Source organism: Nyctereutes procyonoides, unplaced genomic scaffold (assembly GCF_905146905.1).
Source record: "Nyctereutes procyonoides isolate TBG_1078 unplaced genomic scaffold, NYPRO_anot_genome, whole genome shotgun sequence".
NCBI lineage: Eukaryota > Metazoa > Chordata > Mammalia > Carnivora > Canidae > Nyctereutes > Nyctereutes procyonoides.
This window is the reverse complement of record NW_026575145.1, coordinates 22,901,111-22,921,318: the sequence shown is the minus strand read 5'-3', so window position 1 is coordinate 22,921,318 and position 20,208 is coordinate 22,901,111. Positions and strand designations below refer to the sequence as shown.

Here is a 20,208-nt window from a genome sequence, read left to right as displayed (position 1 = left end):
GGGCACTGTGGGAGATGATAGGAAAGTATTTGGAGGGAGGGAAGTAAGGGATGAGCAGGACAACTCAGACATTCTTTTCCCAGCAGGTGGGGGAATGTGGCCACCTCCTGGTGGGCTGGGATAGAAAACATAAAATCATCTATCTCTTTAAGAGAGGTACCTTGTCAAGGCAGTTAGAAAGATTCCTTCAAACAGCTCCACAGTATTCCTAGGGGATGGGAGATGTTTGAAGGAAGGGATTATTTGTCAAACAAACTTGTTGTGGGTGTCTTGTGTCCCACCTGACCTTATCTTCACAATTTCACAAGAACCCAGCCTTGACTAATATTTAACCTTTTACCATTACAGAGATCTTCCAGAAATAAAAAGAGAAATCCTGAGAATGAGGTGGGGAGACATTTTGCTTGTGACACTAATCTCCTTAGAACAATGGCTGCAGGCCCTCACACCTGACCTTTCACCCTGCAGTTGGGTGATCACAGCATGTGACTGAAGGGAAAGAGGGCACTTTCAGTCTCCCGCTACCACAGGATAGATTCCCTCACAGCAGGCTGAAACCTGAGCCTCCAGAGAGGAAAGGTCAGTGAGGGAAGGCAACGACTGTCAGGTGCTTGCCGAGTCCCTGCCTTGTTCAGGCATCCTGTTTCTGCCTGTCTGCTACCCAGAGCTCCTTTCTGTTGTTAATGGCTATGCCCTCTCTCTCTTCTTAGCCAGACCCTGCATGCTACATCCTTGAGAAACAGTGACCTCAGGGAAGCCACATGTAGATGGGACTAGTGGCCACTGCAGCTCGAAATGTGAGGGTTTTCATCCATCCATCTATCTACCCAACCATCATCTACAAAGGGCCTACATGTGCTTGGCACTCTGGTAGGTGGGAGAGTTATAAGACACAAGTCTCTGTCCTCAGGAAGTTGAGAGCATAAGGTGGGGGAAATGAGTGAGCCCATGGGAGGGCCAATGAATGCCTTCCCACATGGATCCCTAAACCAATCCCATTCCTTTTGCCAAGCCAGCTTCTCCTTCCTGGACCACACTGTTCTGGTGTGATGGGGTGAAAGCCAGGACGTGGCCATTTGGAGAGGGGACTGGACTGATTGTTCTTTTTTAAGATTTTATTTATTATTCAAGAGGAGACAGAGAGAGAGGCAGAGACACAGGCAGAGGGAGAAGCAGGCTCTATGCAGGGAACCTGACGTGGGACTCTATCCCGAGTCTCCAGGATCATGCCCTGGGCCGAAGGAGGCGCTAAACCGCTGGGCCACCCAGGGATCTCCATGGACTGATTGTTCTAAGAAGAGTGCTCAGAAGAATGAACTGTGCCCTACTATCCAGAGGCACATTTCTAGCCTCATGAACAATCAGAGCCAGGAATGACCTGAGAGATTCAGAAACTCATTTTATATGCGAGTGGAGTAAGACCCCAGCTAATGTCCCCCTGCCCTCCCTCCAATTCCCAGTTGCTTATTCTGCCCCTATGTCAGCCTTTCTTTTATCACATACACATTATTCTACTTACTCTTTGCCCATTCCCACATTCTCTCTCACCCTGCTCCTGTCAATGGTACCCATGATCATTGCTCAAATGCTTGAGTCAGTCACCTGAAGATACCAGCCAATTTTGTTTCCAGGACAGCGGGAAGTAAGATGCCAATGTGGCAAAAGGGGGAAGACTAAGATGGCTACCCCTGAGAGACTGCTGCTTCCAGAGCTTTAGAAAATTATTTCCCACTGGCAGACCTGACTCCCTGCCTTGTATTCCCTTCTCTGGCCCCTTGTCTATGTCACCATCATGTGTTCTCTTGAACTCTGGGAACTTCTTAGGATTTCTTGGTCTTGCTGGCTTCTATCTTCCTCGGGAGTGGGCTGGAGGCAGCTTGGAAAGGTTTGTTTTCCTTTAGCATTTCCAGAACTAGGCCTCTCTGTCTCTTCAGATAAGAGAAAACAGGCAATAAAAAGGGGGGAAAATGCCCAGACTTGCCAAAGTCCATAAAGACAGGTAGTGGGGAAGAGAGGGGAAGAGTGAGCCTGAGAAACGACAGCAGGGATTAAGGAAGAGGAGGAACAATACACAGTGTTATGAGTGAGGGAGAAAGAGCTCGAGAGAAGGCAAGGACAGAAAAAATAAAGATGTAATGGACTAAGCAGACAGCTGCTGAAAAGGGAAGCTGTGACGCCAAGTTGTAGAAGTCAGAACGCCCTGTTCCTCTCCAGAACTTCAAAATAAGCACCTTTCCTGGGTGGAGCGCCCAGCCCTCTGAAACAGCCGTAAATTTCACCTGGGTTATGGGGCCTGCCTGCCAGAAGCACTGGTTTCTTAGCCTCACCTTTTGCTGGAGCACACTTTTCCACCTTCAGCCTTCTGCCGTGGTGCCCTGCCTCCCTCCAGACCTGGAGCTAAAGGGGTGAGGTGCCGCCCTTCAGACCAACCCCCTGGTGTCCATGGTGCCCAAGCTGGAGCTGCTGGTGAGCACCCAGCCCCTACGAGGGGGGGTGTGGTGACAGGGCTCTGTGATAGGCTGGACCGGGCTACTGGCTGCCTCTCCCCCTCCTGCTCCTGGAAGGATCTGGGCACGTGTTTCTAATTGGGGAAAGGCTGCCTCGGCTTGGCCTGCCTAACCTCAGCCGTTTCCAGATCTAGCAGGTTACCAGTGCTGGCTGCCAAAAGGCACTGATAGGCAAAGAAAACACAGAACCCTGTTTGAGTTCTAACGCACACAACCCAGGGCCCTGATAAGGTTCCAGGCCTGCCCATGCCGGCCAGCCTGAGCTATCTTTCCTTCTCCGAGTCCTCAGACAGAGCTGGAGGGAAAGTGGGGTATGAGTGCAGAGATGCAGCCAGCTTCCTCGAATCCTCTGCTGTGCCCAGGGTGAGACATTTTTCATCTGGGATGAGGAGCTGCATTACAAAGTCTCAAGTTGTTGCCTACCTAAAACAAAGGTTGTATTATGATACATGTAAATAACTTGACAGATGAAAGACACCAAAACAAAGCAACAGCAGTTCTACTAAAATAAATCAAATGAGCCCTTCCCTATAAACTATGCTTTGATCCCAGCTTCTGTAAGGCCACAAGGAGGCTGTGAAACAGATCTTGCTACGATGCTACAGTAACATTTTGTCCTTCTCCAGCCCCTTTCATCTGGAAGCATTCTTCAAGCTAAGCTCTCACCCATGCTGCCCCACCCCCCTCCCAGCTCTCTCTTCCCCTTCTTTCTTCCCCTGACCCCTCTGTGCCAGTTGCTAGACCTGGAGTTTCTGCTGAATCACCATCTGGTACTTAGTTTAGCCAAGAAAACCCAAACTCCCAGCTCAGCATTTTCCAAGAGCTGAGTAGTTCTGTCTTCAGCATAAGCTAAACATGGCCTCCGAGCTGGGGGCAGACGGGGGAATTGGGAGGCAGCTGGAAAGGAGGGGAGACAGACCTGTTTCAGGAAGCCTCAATTCCATTTGTTATTCTCCCAAGTAGGGCTAGATGCATTCCCAGAAACAAGCTCCTCGTTCCCCAATTTCCAGGACTTGGCTATGTGCACCCTTTGAACACCAAACTCTAATCTGAGAGTAAAAGTTGGAGACCAGAAAAGACGGTATGGAAAGCCAGGAAAGAGGAGGTGATCTGGACCAAGAGAAGCATATTGAAACTAAAAAGACCCTAACTTCTCAGGTAGCTGGTGGGGACAAACAGCCTGGTCTAAGAATGAAACTGGATTTAGACCAATGGACATCATCAATACATCTCTAGGGAAGAAGACCTCCATGAAAGTCTAGAATTCACTGTGATATTTATAATTGCATACTGTGATATATAAACTATAAAGCACTTACCAATAGTTATTCTTCTGAGAGTTCAAGACTGGGTTGGTCTTATGGAAATGTAAGATGAGGATAATGAAGATACCTTCACTCCAGGGCTGTAAGCATAAGGAATACTCCAGAAGCCATATAGGGCAGGGAGGAGATGAAATGGCCCTGAAAAGCAGGTGTTCACTCTGCCATTATAGGCGTGGAGTCCAAAGCACATGGAATGCCTTCTTCAAGTCCCAGCATCAGATCTTGAGTATTAGAGAGTGAATGGGAAGGGTCGCAAAGGCAGAGGGGCTCAACCCAGTATGAACCACACCAATGGCAAGGCATTAAAATATGATCCAGTGTTGTCCTAGATTTATTTCACCTGCGTTCCAACAAGAATGTGCCATCCTTGACTCCCTAAACACTCTAATCACCAGGTCCTGCCATTTCTACCTTGTAAATGCCAAATACATCTTTCTGTTTATTCCCACAGCTCCATCCCCAATACACATCATTGTCATCCCTATCTTGGATTTCTGTAACCACACTGTAATTGGTCTCCTTGCCTCTGATCTTATTCCCCTCTCCAATTCATCCTTTACCCTTGCAGCCATGAGTCTTCTAAATAACATAAATATGATCATCTCAGTTCTCTGTTTGAAACCCTTTAATGCCTTCCCGTTGCTCTTAGGGGAAAGTCTAATCTCTCCAACATCACTTACAAAGCCCTTTCATGGCTGAATCTTCACTTCTATCTATACCTCCTACCTCCTAGTCTATGCTGTGGCTATACTGAAATACCTCGAGTTCCCCCAGGGGGCCATGTTCTTTCTTGTCCCCAGACCTTGGCACATGCTAATCCTTCTCTCTATAACATTCTCCCCACCCTATCCTGTTTGACTTTTCTCTCCATGCTGGATACTGCCTGGCTATCTCCAACTGGTCTTTCCTCAACTTACATGTAATTTTCTCCAAGATTTTCCTCAATCACGTCCCTACCCCTATTTCTGTTATATCTAGCTCAGCCTGGATGTTGTCTTCTTGGGGATTTACAACACTTAGAACTGAAATTCCCTGTGTACTTGCCAGAATCATCCAGTGGATAGTGGGTTCCTTAGTACAGGAACTAAGTATCCTTATGCCTAACACAGTTCCTGGAGCAGACACTAATATTTGATAATGATGGAATGATTCTGTATCCTCTGTGGTACTTAGAGGACACAGAAGTGGACTCAATAAATGCTGATTAAGGCTTAGTTCCCTACTGCTGCTGCAAACAAGAATGAGGGTTTTTTGGTTCACTGTTGTATTTCTTGAGCTCAGAAAGTATCTAGCACATCCCAGATACTTGGCAAATGTTTGTTGAATGAGCAGTGTTGAGATTCTCGTTTATATAATGCTTTCCAAGAGTCTTAACCTGTTTCTAAGCCATACTGCTCTAGAGCAGGCTTTGGAGCAGCAACCTGAGGTGGCCATCCTGAGGAAGATTTCCAACCAAAGACCTGCTAAGGTCTCCCCAGGGCTTTGTGGGGGCAGTGGAAGGCAGAAATGCAGAACACATTGTGACTGCTCATTGTAAATGGTAGACAGTTGAGATATTTCATTTTGATTTGTACTAGATAAACTAGATTGCTCTCTCCTTGTAGTCAATCAGTCACTATGTACAGCTAATTCTACTCTGAAATCTTTCTTTTTTTTGCTACCTTGTAATTTCATTTTTATTTCAGGCCAGAACTTCTCCAGCCTGGACAAAATGCTTAGCTTGCTAACTCGTCTCCCTGCTTCAAGTGTCATAGTCCTTTTTTCACTTAAATGTGAACCTAATCATGTTACTCTTCTGACCAAAATCCTTCAGTGGTTCCCATGTCTTGGACGAAGCCTACTCTCTCCTGCATGATATACGGGATCCTTTCAGATCTTGCTCCTGCTCACCTGCTCAGCCTCATCTCCTGTACTTGTCTCTACACAAAAGTACTTGCTTTTTTCCAACAGGTCATTTCTCTCTCGACGCCAGGTCTTGCTTGTGCCCTTCCCTCTACTTGGCTGTTCTATTTCATGCTTATCTGGAGCTATCTATTTATCTTGTGAGACTTAGCTTTATCTGGGAGCCTTTCCTAGCATTCCTCCCCCAACTTTAAAGCACCTTTCTCTGTGTTGCAAACACTTTTATTATCACATTGTATTGTAATTATTTGTTTGTACACCAATCTCTTCGTTAGCCTTTACTCTCTTCTCAGACTCTGTATAAATAATGCCTTATCTCCACTCTCCATGTAGGAGCTCAGTATGGTGATTAACTGATAGATTTGCAGTTTCTTTTTTCCTAGGAAAGCCAGTCCTAAGCAATCATAAAAATGAAAAATGGGGCTTTAGTCAAATTGACCTTCGGTAAAAAATTAAGAGATTTTTCAAAATGCAGTTGACCCTTGAACAACATGGTTTTGAACTGATCAGGTCTACTTATATGTGGATTTTCTACAGTATAGTACTATAAATGTATTTTCTTCTCCTTATATTTTCTTTTTTTTTTTTAATTTTTATTTATTTATGATAGTCACACACACAGAGAGAGAGAGAGAGAGGGGCAGAGAAACAGGCAGAGGGAGAAGCAGGCTCCATGCACCGGAGCCCGACGTGAGATTCGATCCCGGGTCTCCAGGATCGCGCCCTGGACCAAAAGCAGGCACCAAACCGCTGCGCCACCCAGGGATCCCTCTCCTTATATTTTCTTAATAACATTTTTAGCTTACTTTATTGTAAGAATACGGTATATGTAATACATGCAACATAGAAAATATGTGTTGGGCAGCCCTGGTGGCTCAGCGGTTTAGCGCCACCTCCAGTCCAGGGTGTGATCCTGGAGACCCGGTATCAAGTCCCATGTCGGGCTCCCTGCATGGAGCCTACTTCTCCCTCTACCTGTGTCTCTGCCTCTGTCTCTCTCTGTGTGTCTCTCGTGAATAAATAAATAAATAAAATCTTTAAAAAAAAAAAGAAAAAGAAAATGTGCATTAATCAGCTGTTTATGTTATTGGTAAGGCTTCCAGTCCTTAGTAAGCTAAGAGTAGTTAGGTTTTGGGGAGTCAAAAGTTATATGTGGATTTTCAATTGTTCAGGAGTCAGTGTCCCTAACCGCTGCATTGTTCAAGGATGAACTGTATTTAGAGTTTAAATGCTGGCTAGCTAGAAGATGTACAGAGAAAGAAGATGACTTGGATGTATGGGAATCAAATGTAGGCAGTCTGGATTTGTCTGGATTCATATGTACAAGGATAATGAGATACCCAAAGAACTCTGGGGGCTAATGAGGGCAAGAAGGCATTGTTGCTCAGGCATCTGAGGCAACAGGTTTAGTTTATGGTGATAATTTTGGGGCTAGAGAATGTGAAACCTCAAAGGAAAATGAACCGAGATTAAGGGACTTAGAAGTTAGGAAAGACTAGAACCCTCTGATGTCAAGGGATTAATTTGCAAGAGACTTGCAAAACAACACACAGGTTTATCGATCATAGCATTCTGCATCAAGGACCTAGGAACTTACCACAGAGGAATTGGAAAGCAATTCAGGGTTAAAAGTTATATGTACAATAAAGTCCTTTCTCTTCTAAATTGCTTGAGGGAGAAGAAGAAAAAGAAGGAGAAGCAGGAGAAAAAGGAGAAGAAGAAAAAAGAGGAGGAAGAGGAAGAAGAGAAGGAGAAATCTGAAGCCCTAAAAAACCAGCCTCTTAGGAATCTCAGTAGAAAGATAGAAAGCAAGATAAGAAGCAGGTTTTTTTGTTTTTTGTTTTTTTGTTTTTTTTGTTTTGTTTTGTTTTGTTTTTGACTTGTGACATGCATGCAGGGCACTCTTGTTCCCTCAGGGAGAGAAATGAGAAGGAACTTCTGTAGTACAGGTATTCAGGGGGAAGAGGAGACTTGAATGAGAAGAAAAAAAATTCTGCTTCAGATCCGGACATGACCCCAGCCCCCAAGAAGAGGAAGGAGGCCAGAAGTTGCCTGAGTGGAAGGGGCCCAGTCCCAAGGACAGGGAGACAAACAGATCCTGAAGGAAAACCCAGAGTAAGGAAGCAAGAAGCACACATGGGGGACCCCCAGAACACCTGATGCTGCTTCAGTGTCACTGGGACCACTTTGTTTATAGCCAGAGACTCAGGAAATAGCCAAAAGAGATAGCTAAGTGATAAAACAGCAAGCTGAAGAAATAATCTAACAATATATATGTCTATATGCCCAGGCACACGCGGAGAGATGTATTTTACTTAGAACTGGGGGCAGCCTGGGTGGCTCAGCGGTTTAGTGCTGCCTTCAGCCCAGGGCATGATCCTGGAGACCAGGGATCAAGTCCCACGTCAGGCTCCCTGTATGAAGCCTGCTTCTCCCTCTGCCTGTGTCTCTGCCTCTCTGTGTCTCTCATGAATAAATAAATAAAATCTTAAAAAAAAAAAAAAAGAACTGGAAGGATACCTGTCCACTGCTAGCAAGGCTCCTGGGCAGGGGAGAGGGGTGAAGATAAGGGGAAGTTTTCACAGTCGACTCTCTCTCTCAATCTCTCTCTCTCTCTCCCTATATGTGTGTGTGTGTGTGTATATATATATATATGTATATATATATATATATATATATGTATAGAGAGAGAGATTGAGAGAGAGAAAAGATAGTCCTTTATTTGCAAAGTAGTGAAAAGAGAAACTTTCCAAGCAAATCACAGAAGGCACCCAAACCACTTTAAACCAAGTTTCAACACCTCGTATTACTTTTTCCTAAGTTCCTCCTCCCACTAATATGCATGCTCTGGAGAAGGGAGAAAGCTTTTTATTTAATTAAAATGTAAAATATGGTCTTTTTTTTACTGCTTGGTAGCTAGGGATATTCTGCTGACTCAGCAGTGAATAATCAGCTTTGACCTACATAATAGAATAACTCAAAGTGGCAGCTGCAGTTGCATAAGCAGATCCAAATCTGCAGTTCCTTCTCCCTCCCCCCAAGGCTCCTTGCAGGCAAGCCAGTTCCAGCAGGTTCTCCCCACCTCTCCAGCCCCATCTGGCTGTCCCACCACCATTTTTCATCCAAAGTACTCTGGCTCTACCGCAGAACCAGACTTGACCTCATCTCCTCCCTCCCACAGCCAACTCCAGCCAGGGGTTTTGCCACAGGGCTTCTCCTTGCTAGGATCCCTACCTTGACTTCTAGCTCCCTCCATGACACACCAGTAACCCCTGCAGAGGGTGGCCTTTCCCTCAAAAACTCTGTCCTACAGTGGGTGGAGCTTTTCATCTGCATGCCCAAATGACACAGCAGAAAGCAGAGCTTCTTGTTTAAATACATTCAGAAGAGCCCAAGCTCTCCAGTGATTCTCTCAAAAATATACCTAGACTGGGCCACTCTTGGTTCTACTGCCAAAGAACACCAGGCCTATTTTCACACAGCCGGCTGGCCTGGCACCTGCTAAGATGAAAGCATTTAGGGAAAGTAGCACCCATCAAGCCTTCCTGACTGTTTGGCTATTTCATTTGATATCTTAAGAGATGATTTGAGGGGCCTGTAAAAGTATGTTTAAAAAAAAAAGTATTCAACAAACCAGAAAACAGAACCTTTCTTGGCATAGACTTGAATAGCTGGGAGTGTTTGGATGAGAAAGTGTGAGTGTGTGGCTACATCCACATGAATACCTCTGTAGGGAGAGGGGTTATGGGTTCCACATGGCCTTCATATCTGGGAGGAAGGGGGTAGCACTTGGACTGAGGTGAGGAGCTGTTTCCCATCTCCTCTAAAAGGAATGAGGATAAATAAGTTTGGGTTTAAGAAAGGTTTTCTGCTCATGAAGGTCAAAAAGTACTTGAATACCTATCTCAAGGACACTGAAAAATTCCTCTCTCTGGAGGACAAGATTGACCAATGTTAAGTTTGAGATAATCTCCTTGCAGTTCTATTTAGGAGGCAGAGGACAAACCAGATAAGCTTTATTGAACTTCGATGGTAGGAATTGAGAGAGGAGAGGACTTTGTTATTTTGTCATCAGAGTTTCTAAATTCCTCCTTCTCTTGGTGCTAGGATTGTCTAGGTGAGGGATGGGCTGCAGAGGGGACAGCATACAACCTGTCTTTCTGGAGCTGGGCTATAGGCAGTAGCAGTCCTCATCTCCTGTCTGGCCTGAAGGGACATCTATGGGGCTATTTTAGTGTAGAGGGTCTTTGCACAAGGGGTCACCTACCCTTGGCAGATTAGGGGAAAGACAAAGGAAGCTGTAGGTCAGCTGCCTAGGAACTCTACCCTATGGCCTGGTTTCTCTTCTTAGTGACAAGTCTTAGGGTTCTCAATTTCCCATTGGAGACTAAGGGTGGCCTCTTGTCTGACACTTCAGCAGTATCAGCAGGAAAAAGGAAGCCGAGTCTTCATGCACGAGACACTGAAATAGCAGTGGCCAGCACTTATGGGGTGCTCCTTCCCACCCTCACTAACCTGACTGATGGCAGAAACAGAGACTCTTCCTGCATTCCCACGCTCCTCCCTGCCACCGCTCCCTCCCACATCTGGATCCAGCTAGCAAGCAAGGACTGAGTGACTACACTCAGTGACCACCCTCAGTGACTATGTGACCCTGTGCTAAGAACATGTGTTATCTCATGCAACCCTTGCAACCATGACCTCCTGTGCAGGCAGGGTTACAACCCCCATCTCACAGTAGGGTGGGATACAGAATTTGGCCAAGCACTTGGCACAATTAGAGAGCTGTGCAGGGATACAGCCTCAGGCAACCTGGTTCTGGAGCCCCCATTCCTTTGCCTTAAGGGCCATAAGCAGGCCTGACTAAGCACAAGGAATACAGCCCAAACAAGTCTCTTGACCCCATAGTACCACTTGCCTGTATGGTTGGGGGCTATCCCAGAGCTGAATACCACTGCCAAAGAGGGCACACTTGCCAAGGAGACTACTCATTGGATCCAGCTGACTGCCCTGTGAGAGGTTTTGGGGTGACCCCTCCCTCCCTTTCCCACCAGCATGACAGAAGGAAAATGTCAAGACCTAGGAAAGGCTGTGACCTGGATGGTCACTGGTCTCAGCTAAGTGTATGTGTGTTGAAAGGTATGGTAAGGCAGGGATCATGTTAACTCCAAAAATGGACCCTTTGAAAAAAATCCAAATATTTACTTTAGAAATTAGTTTTGTGGGGAGCACCTGGGTGGCTCAGTTGGTTAAGTGTCTGACTCTTGATTTTGGCTCAGGTCATGATCTCAGGGTCCTGGGATCCAGCCCTGTTTGGTCTCCCCACTCAGCAGGGAGTCTGCTTGTCTCCCACTCTCTCTGCCCCTCCTTCTGCTCACATTCATGCTCTCTCTTTCTCAAATAAATTAAATCTTTAAAAATTAGTTTTTGGTTAAAAGATATAAAAATACCCCAATCCATTGAGATTCCTGAGAATTCCTAAAAATATGGGTTGCAGACCTTCTCTACAACAAATCTCTAAACTATCCCAGCTCACAGACATCTTTCTCCCTTCTCTGAATTTTTATTGCAATTGAATCCTCACCGCAGAACCTGTCTATATGGCTTTTCTCCCCAGTTAGACAGCAAATGTATCAAGGGGGGGGGGGGACCACGAATAATGCATTTATTTTCTCCCAACTCCCGACTTCACACTCTCCTCCCATAGAGTTTTAAGATGAGTGAGCTGGCAGGTTGAGGTAGAGGTGGCTGAAGCCAGAAAAATCTCCCTGTGTGCAGCAGGGAGCCTCCAGCACAGTGTACGGTGTACATAGTGAAGGGATCAGGAGACCTGGGCTCCACTCAGGGCATGCCACCTTGGGTATGTCACTTGCCTGGCTCCTTTCCTTATCTGTTCTAGGAAAGTGATAATACTGGCCCTGCTTACCTCATGGATTTGTCATGAGGCTCAGATCAGATAATATAGATGAAAGTGCTGTGTATGATGTAAAGAGCCTTGCTGGTGAAAATTACTGTGCCTCTGAGCTGCTACCCACGTTTCTTCTTTTTTTCAACACCACCTGATTACATGCAGAATGAATTCATCCAAAGCACCCATGTAGGAAAAGTAATGGGGAAAAAATAAAGGAGGGAAGGAAAGAAAGAGGGAGAGGAAGGAGAATTGGAGACATGTGGCCAAAGAAGTCCATCCTGAGAACAAGGCCCAGATGGCACTTACATAAGCAGATGGCAGCCAAGAGTCGAAGGCCAGACTCGGGGGGGAAGCAGGTGGGGAAGAGCGGCTGCAGCACATAGTTGGAGAAGGTGAGAGCGATAACAGCCTGGTTGGTGGGGTAGATCACCAGCACCGCAATCCATAGCCTCAGGAACCTGAAGGGGAACAGGACAGAACTTGACTCAAGACAGCTGCAGAGACCCTTACCCCCACCAACTGCACTGCAAGGATTCACAAGTCATTGGGGGAAGCCTGGGCATGTCACTGGGCAGCGTTAGGAGAGGTGGGTGGGCGAAAGGGGCGAAAGAGGTATGTTTCTTTTTTGTTTTCTGGAATGCTGAGAAGCCCAGCCCTTGCTCAACAAGACAGCTGGCTGTCTGCAATGACAAAGTGGTGTGATGATGAGGAGCTAAGTGTTTACTAGTATGAACACACGTCTTGGCATTCCTTCTCTCTCCTCTCTCCTTTGACCATCTTTTCTCTATTCTCTGGCCCCTCACATCCAGCAGTGGAAAATAAAATTGGAAATCCCAGAATTCTGATAGCCAGAACATGCTTAGGGTGTGGCTGCTTAAGCAACTGCCAGGTGCCGCCCAGAGTGGGGTGGTGAGGGGTAAGTGCCCTCCACATCCTTGGCACCTTGCTGAGAGTTCAGCTCCCCAGTAGCAGGGCTGCAGAGGCTGAGGAAATTCAAGATCAGGGCCTGGCTCTGTAGGGAGGTATCATCTTTGGTCATGTGAGATGAGGGTACCCTGTTTCTCAGGTGGCCACTCTAATTTGTCAAGAGAAGAGGGCTTTGTTTTGTGAGGTGCTTTCCCTGAAAATTTATGGTCAGAGTTGTCATAAAGTTCTGTTTGCTGTCACCCATTGAATCTTGCCCACTGAGATCAACAGAGAGGTCAAGACTACAACCTGGTTCTTCCATCACCCTCAGGAGAATCAAGGGGACACAGAGCTACACTAGCAACCATGACAGGGAGGCAAAAGAGGAATCCTATTCTGTAGCTCTCCTTGGCATACTGGAAACCACTGGCCTCGGTTTCTAGACCACCCAGGCCTCTACAGATCCTCTTACCCAGCCAGTCCTCCAAAGATGTCCTTGACGTAGGAGTAGTCACCTCCAGATTTGGGGATGGTGACCCCAAGTTCAGCATAGCACAGGGCTCCCACAGCTGTGATGAGACCAGTCACAATCCAGACAATGAGGGCGAGGCCTACAGAGCCAGCATTCTCCAGCACACCTTTCGGCGAGACGAAGATTCCAGAGCCAATGATGTTCCCTGCATGAAGTATCAAGGTTGCCAAGGGAGACAGGAAGTCAGCACAATTGGCAGGACTGGCATTTGCAGGAGTCGTCTCATCTCTGGTTTGATTCTAAAATGCCTTTGGAATGTGTAAATCCCTTCAGGCAGGTGTGTCTAGTAATAATTTACATGTCTCCTTTAGTCCTCAGGACACCTTTACAGAGTCAGATATCATTTCTCCCATTTTACAGAGGAGGAAACTAAGTCTTAGTGATACCAAGTGCATTGCCCAAGTCCACATGGTAGTAAGTGGTGGCTTGGGTATTGAACCTCAGAACCCTCTTACAGGGTTGTACCATGGTCCACCCGAGGTAACAAAGGTCATAAGACTAACTGGAAATGGCAGGACTGGAAAAGCAGGCTGTTCTCAGAGATACTCTGCAGGGTAGAAAGCTTCAAAAATGAGCCTAAAGACAATATGTTTTGGACAGATTGTGGTCATATCCCATGACTGGGATTTTTTAAGACCTATGAGTGTCGACAGCACTCCTGGAGGTTGGCTTTCACCCGAGACATGTCAGCCCCCTCTTGGTGAGGAACATGAAATAACCCTATAAAAACAGTCCTAGTCCTACAAAGTGGTTTGTAGAAGTGCAAAGGTTCAGTGTTATATCCTTTAAAGGTCATCCCCCTCCACTGTTTCATGTGACCCTCACAACAACCTTATGAAGTACAGGAAGAGGAGGAAAAGCATGTATTTCTCTCTCTATTTTACAAAGAAGCTAAGACACAGAGGGGTTAAGTGCCTTTTCCAAATTCCATGGCTACTGATGGATAAAATTGGATCCAAAATTTGGTCTCCTGATGCTTAATCCAGCACGCTCTCCACTAATCTATTTCTCCTTCCATGTGCAAGAGACTGGCTTTCTCCTGAGAGGTGAGGCTGGCAGCAAGGACTGAAGGTTGGCTACTGGAAGTGTGTTGGGCAGGGGAGGAGTAAGAGGGTAGGGGCAGCTCCTGACATACTCCTTCCCAAGCTTTCCTCTACTTCTTATGATTCAAGGTGGTCATCAAGGTGCACTGCACAGGTGCTCTGAAAGCTCTCTCCTTGAGCCCCATCCAGCTGCACTACTAAAGGTCTGAGGGAAGAGGCAGAGACTAAGTGGATCCAGGTAGAAGTGCAGAACTGGAGTATTATGAGGCCAGCTTGGTTTAACAGTGTTCTGAGGACATCTCAAATTTCTACTGACTCTCTTAAAGGGTCTGGAACCAGGTCTGGGCTGAACAAGATGCAGAGTATAGGATTTTATGCTCAACTTTCAAAAATGAAAAGTTTTCAAAAAGAACTTTCAGATCTTTTTTTTTTAAGATTTTACTTATTTATTCATAAGACACACACAGAGAGAGAGAGAGAGAAAGAAAGAGAGAGAGAGGGAGAGGCAGAGGGATAAGCAAAGCAAGCTCCATGCAGGGAGCCTGACGTGGGACTTGATCCCGGATTTCCAGGATCACACCCTGGGCTGAAGGCGGCGCTAAACCGCTGAGCCACCTGGGCTGCCCAGACCTTCAGATCTTAACCATAACTCAACCTCAGTCCAGTCCTGAAACTTTCACTTCTAAATCAAAATTCATTTTTTAATCCCAGGCCATGCATCTGGTTATTTTGGTCAAAGGGGACAAGAAGAGAATTTTCACATCCTAAAAGCAATATATTTTATTCCTCTGGGATACAGAATATACTTTTCACACTGAAAAGTTGTAGGATGAGATTGTGAATGGGAGAGGGAGGGGGCCTAGGCAGGTGGAAGAGCAGCAACCATACATACAAGATCTGAGGCTGGATGGAGCTGGAAAGGAAGCACCTTTGTCTCAAACTTGCCTTCTTCCTGGGCGGATAGTCTATCTCAACAAAACTGGGCTGCATATAGAGATGAAGCTAAAAGAAGAAACAATCCCTCATGTTCAACTGTGTGATCTATATACCAGGCAAAAAGAGATAGAAAAATGAGATTCTGGGCCCCACCAGTTCTTAAAGGCCTTTCCTTTTTTTCGTACATTTATTTAAAGTCCTATGATCAGAACAAGAGGACATCTTTAAGCAACCCCCTCTTCTACAAGTCTGCATATGTCCTTTGCATGGAGGTTGGGCTAGTGGAGATTAGGAGGCCTTGTGGGAGTATGCCAGGACTCAGGACACAATTACCCTGGCAAGCAACCTTTAACCTGCCAAATGAAACGTGCAGCTGTCCCCTGGAAACTAAGTGCCGGAAGCTGAGAACTGGAGACTAGATTGCTGACAGTGCTGAAAGGTGTCCGTAAACTCCTTGTCTAGCAGGAATTTATCAGAAGAGTAATTTGTAGTGCATTTAAAAGCCAGCTGTGAAGACAGTAACACACCTAGAGTTATAAAACTAGTTCAAGAGATTAGAAAAACAATCAATAGGAGAAAAACAAGGTTTGTCTTTGGTCTGCAAGGTCCTGAAAAGGAAGGTGGTGAGGGAACAGCTAGGTGTTTCTCAGAGCCAGGAAGGGCTGTCACAGGGAGGAAGTAGGGGTGAATGTTATTAAGAGATCCTGTCTTCTCATGAATGAAGTGTCAATGTCCCACTAAGGATTCTTGGAAAACAAAGAGCACAGTGGGGATCAGCAAGCACTTTTGCTCTCCAGCTTTTGTTCTGGCATTTTCAGAGTGTGTGCTTCTTTCCTCATTCCAGGTGGAGGCAGCCACTGGAAAACGGGATGTGCAACACTGACAGCCATTTGCAGGGTTCAATCACTTACTGCCTCCCCTTATTCTTCTATAAACATGTCCTTCCATGGAGTTGCTGGAGTGATGGTGAGGGTTGTAACCTCAGGTTGGCACTGGGGCAAGAGTCTTCATTTTATAAAAACTGGATTCTACCCCTCGCCCTGCAATCTTAATTCTGACCAAAATAAAATTACAAAGCTAAAAGCTAAAAGACAAAAAAAAAAAAAAAAAAAAAGAATTATGCTAGCCAAAACAGAGTGCTAGAGAACAGGAAGGAGAGGAATGTTTCTCTCTGATTCTAGGAAGCCACTACCTAGAAAACCAGAATCAGATAACATTTCCTCCACCTCACAGCCTCTGGAGCTTCTGCAGGGGGAGGAATGTCACACATAACTGAAAGAACATTCACATTACATTTACTCAAAAGTAATGCCTACTATCTACAATCTTAGTGTGATTATTTGATTAATATTTCTGTCTTCCACTTGACTATAGGCTTTGTGACAGCGGGGGTTCTGTTGCTTCCCTTCACCTGTAAAGTGTCACACAGTAGACACTCCATAAATGTTTACTAAATGAATGATGTCAGACATCCATCTAGAACTTTCCTCCACAGAGCAATATATGTGCTTCTTTGGAAACTCCAAATCCTGTGAAGTATGTCAAGGATGTACTGTAGGCAAATAAATAAAGCACCCCATTTATTTCACTGCTGGAGAGAGTGATCTGGCTGATATTCTTCATTTTTTCCCCAAGATTTTATTTATTTGAGAGAGAGAGAGACAGAGAAAGAGTATGAGCAGGGAGGAGGGAGTGGGGGGGGAGCAGAGGGACAAGCAGACTCCCCAGGGAGCAAGGAGCCCAATTCAGGGCTCCATCCCAGGACCCTGAGATCACCTGAGCCAAAATCACACACTTAACTGACTAAGCTGCCCAGGTGCCCCTACCATCTCCAATATATAGGGTAAGAAAGTAGGGCAATTACTATTCCTATTTTCCAAATGGGAAAAAAATGAGGGAGATATTACTATCCCTATTTTATGGATGAACAAACTGAGACCAAGAGAGGTAGTTATTTACCTAAACTACAGAGTAAGTTAGTAGTAACTGGATTAGAGCCTATATTTTCTGTTGTAGCCTCAAGCTTTTCCCAGGGAATAGTCAGTTTTACTAAGATGATGCTTATTAAGGAATGCTTATTAAGAGAAGATGCTTATTAAGGAACTAGAACACAGATCTGATTCTTTCCTTCTACTGCACCACCTTCAATGGTGATTTACAAAGTGGTCACAACTGTTACTTTATTTGATTCTCAGAACTACTTTTTTAGGTGCACAGGGTGGGTACTTTCATTTCTATTTACCTTTGGTAAGACTGAGTTTTAGAGAGGTGAGGAGACTTGACCAGTCACATATTGCATAGGCAGCAAGGCCTGGACTAGGGGCCAAGTCCTTGGACTTCCAGCCTGGATTTCCTCCGCTCCTCTGCATGGCCTCTCCTCTAGAAATTGCACAACAGAGGTTTTAATTGCAGGACTTTTACACTTGGTCCCTGTCCAAATGAGGTTTTTCTGGAATGGCTTTGAAAAAAGGAGAACTGTAAAAGGACTTGTCTATCTTGACTATGAACCTTTCTTGATGAGAGGTTGGAAGAAAGCTGATTACTGTGGAGATATTTCTCTAGACTGTTTTCCTCTTAGACTCCTTGTTTATAAAACCATTCAAAAATGAGATGCCCAGGCAGCCCCGGTGGCTCAGCGGTTTGGCGCCGCCTGTAGCCTGGGGTGTGATCCTGGAGACCCGGGATCGAGTCCCACGTCGGGCTCCCTGCATGGAGCCTGCTTCTCCCTCAGCCTCTGCCTGTGTCTCTGCCCCTCTCTCTGAGTCTATGAATAAATAAATAAAATTAAAAAAAATGAGATGCCCATCCATCTGGTAGCCAAGGTCTGAATCCTGCTTTTCATCCATCCCAATTAGAAAAATAATCATCTTATCATACAGATCTTCTTTGGTAAGAAAGGGTCCTAAGATGCCTGGACAATGAGGCCTGGCTTGGCTTCTTCTGCCAAAGAAGAGCCAAGCAAACCACTCCATTAAAAAGGGGCCAAGTTGTAACAGTGGGCAAGTCTTCACTAGAAAAATGTTGGAATTAAGAAAATCCATTTGCCATGAATAACCACTGACTTCCCTACATGTGGGCCAATACTAATGTGACTCCTATTAAGGCCTTACTCACATCCAGGCCTGTCCACACTAGAATGCTGTAGGCATCAAAGAATTTCCTAGGGCATAGATTTACAGACTTCTAATGCCCAACGGGCCCTCAGATACAAAGAATTTTGTTCTTCCTTAATAACTCATGCTAGTCTTGGAGTCTAGTCAGAGCTTCTCCTAGGGATGATGTTTAGAGAAAGCCAAGATGAACTTTATGCTTCTTTCTTGAAGTGGCTAAGAAGATCTCAGGATTTTCAGGACCGGGGGAAGCATAGAAGCAGGTCTGGTATGTTGGGGGCTTTGATCCTCATGGTAGGAAGCTCGCTATGCTTCTTACCCTGTATGTACTTTCCCATCAGGACCGTGCAGGACCCCCAAGCAGCCCCCCAACCCCCCTTTCCCCTGGGGGAGCTGGGGAATTCCTGCCAAGCACCTTGAAGGGCAGGGGCCTCAAGTGGGCAGGGCCAGGGTCCAGCGGGGGTGGGGGGGTTCCTGCTCTGCCTCTGCCGGTCCCCACCCCATCTTGCCCTCCCATCCTCTCATCTATTCCCCGCTGGAGATGGAAGATCTTTTATTTTCTATTATTTATAACCTCAGACTTGGGCCCCCTGTTTCTTTCTTCCCCATTAACTTGAAGTGACCTGTGTGAGAGAGAGACAGACAGACAGATGCCCCACAAGGATAGTTGGACAAGGACTTTTACTTTTTATTACATAAAAAATATTAAAATAAATAAAATAAATAAAATTTTAAACTACATCAGGGTGATAGCAGGTTAAGACTCTGACACAAGCCCTGTGGAGTTGCCATCTCCAGCAGAATAGAGACGTGGAAGGCACTGCAGGACTCTGTTGTTTTGGATTCCTTACTAAAAAGTGAGAAGGGCACTAGGCTCCGAGTTAGGGGAGCCACTGATTCCTTGCTTTGCCACTCACAGGCCGTGTAACCTGAATTTTTCTGACAGTCCTTTTCTTCACCTGCTGAATGGAATAATTGTTCCTGCCCCTATGACCTCACAGGGTTGTTGTGGGGATCAAGGAAGTCACATTACATGTGGGAACACTTTCTAATCTCTGAAATGCTAGCAAATATAAGGAGTTGCTAGGATTTACAGCAGTAAAGTTAGATAGAGTCCATCTCTAAAAGAATCCAACTGGCTTGCTTTGGAGGCTTGGCTCCAATACAGCACTGCAGAGCCAGGACCATGAAACATTCTGAGTCATTTGTCTGCTTGTCTAGGTATAATTTTTAGATGCTGCAGGTGGGCGGCCAGCAGGTAATTGCATCTTAAAAAGTATTTATTAAGCACCCACTCTGTACATGCTTGTTTTAAAAGGTAATTGGGAAGCACTTGTTCACACATGGTCTTTTAGTGAAATAGATGGAGCCAACCACCACCCACCAGCCCCGGAAAGGCAGGCATCCTGGCCTGAGGGGCTGTGAGTGCTGAGTCCTCACATATGCCCAGTAAGGATTCACATCTGGCTTCCAGCATTTCCCTGTCTTGTTGGGGAACCAGGCACCAACAGAGACAGGTTTTGTCTGTCTCAGTGGTTCTCAAGCAGGAGAAATTTTGTACCATTTTCCCCAGGCCCAGGGGACAGTTGGCAATGACTGGAGACATTCTTGATTGTTAAAACTGGAGAAGGGGGTACTACTGGCATCTAGTGGGTAGAGGCCAGGGCTGATGCTAAACATCCTTCAAAACATGTGACAGCCCCCCACGATAACGAAGTTATCTGGCCTATACGGTAACAGCACTGACATTGAGAAACACTGTTCCAACCTCAAGCCTCATGTCATCATCTGGTTAATCCTAAAATCCCTTTTAGATTGGAACTTGGATTTTTTTTTTAAAGCCAAGCACAAAAATTTACTGTTCATGAGAATAACTCATTTTTTAAAAGATTTATTTATTTTAGAGAGAGAGAACACTAGTGGAGGGAGGGGCAGAGGGAGAAGAAGAGAGAGAGAATCCCAAACAGACTTCCCGCTGAGCCTGATGTGATGCATGGCTTGATGCCATGACCCTGAGATCATGACCTAAGCCAAAA

General features: G+C 45.7%; 1 protein-coding gene across 3 annotated transcripts in view; it reads right to left on the bottom strand.

Moving 5' to 3' along the window:
- SLC7A8 (solute carrier family 7 member 8) overlaps positions 1 to 20,208 on the bottom strand; it is a 46,970-nt gene that overhangs the window by 17,338 nt on the left and 9,424 nt on the right. Inside the window, exons 2-3 of one of the 3 annotated variants that reach the window (XM_055309166.1) lie at positions 13,024 to 13,228; positions 11,952 to 12,103 (exon numbers count right to left, since the gene is read on the bottom strand). The exons of 1 other annotated variant lie outside the window; for it this stretch is intronic. In XM_055309166.1, the coding sequence (XP_055165141.1) occupies positions 11,952 to 12,103; positions 13,024 to 13,228 (357 nt within the window). Of the gene's footprint in view, positions 1 to 2,327; positions 2,441 to 11,951; positions 12,104 to 13,023; positions 13,229 to 20,208 lie in introns of those variants that run through there. One more of the 3 variants, XM_055309168.1, reaches the window with a different exon arrangement.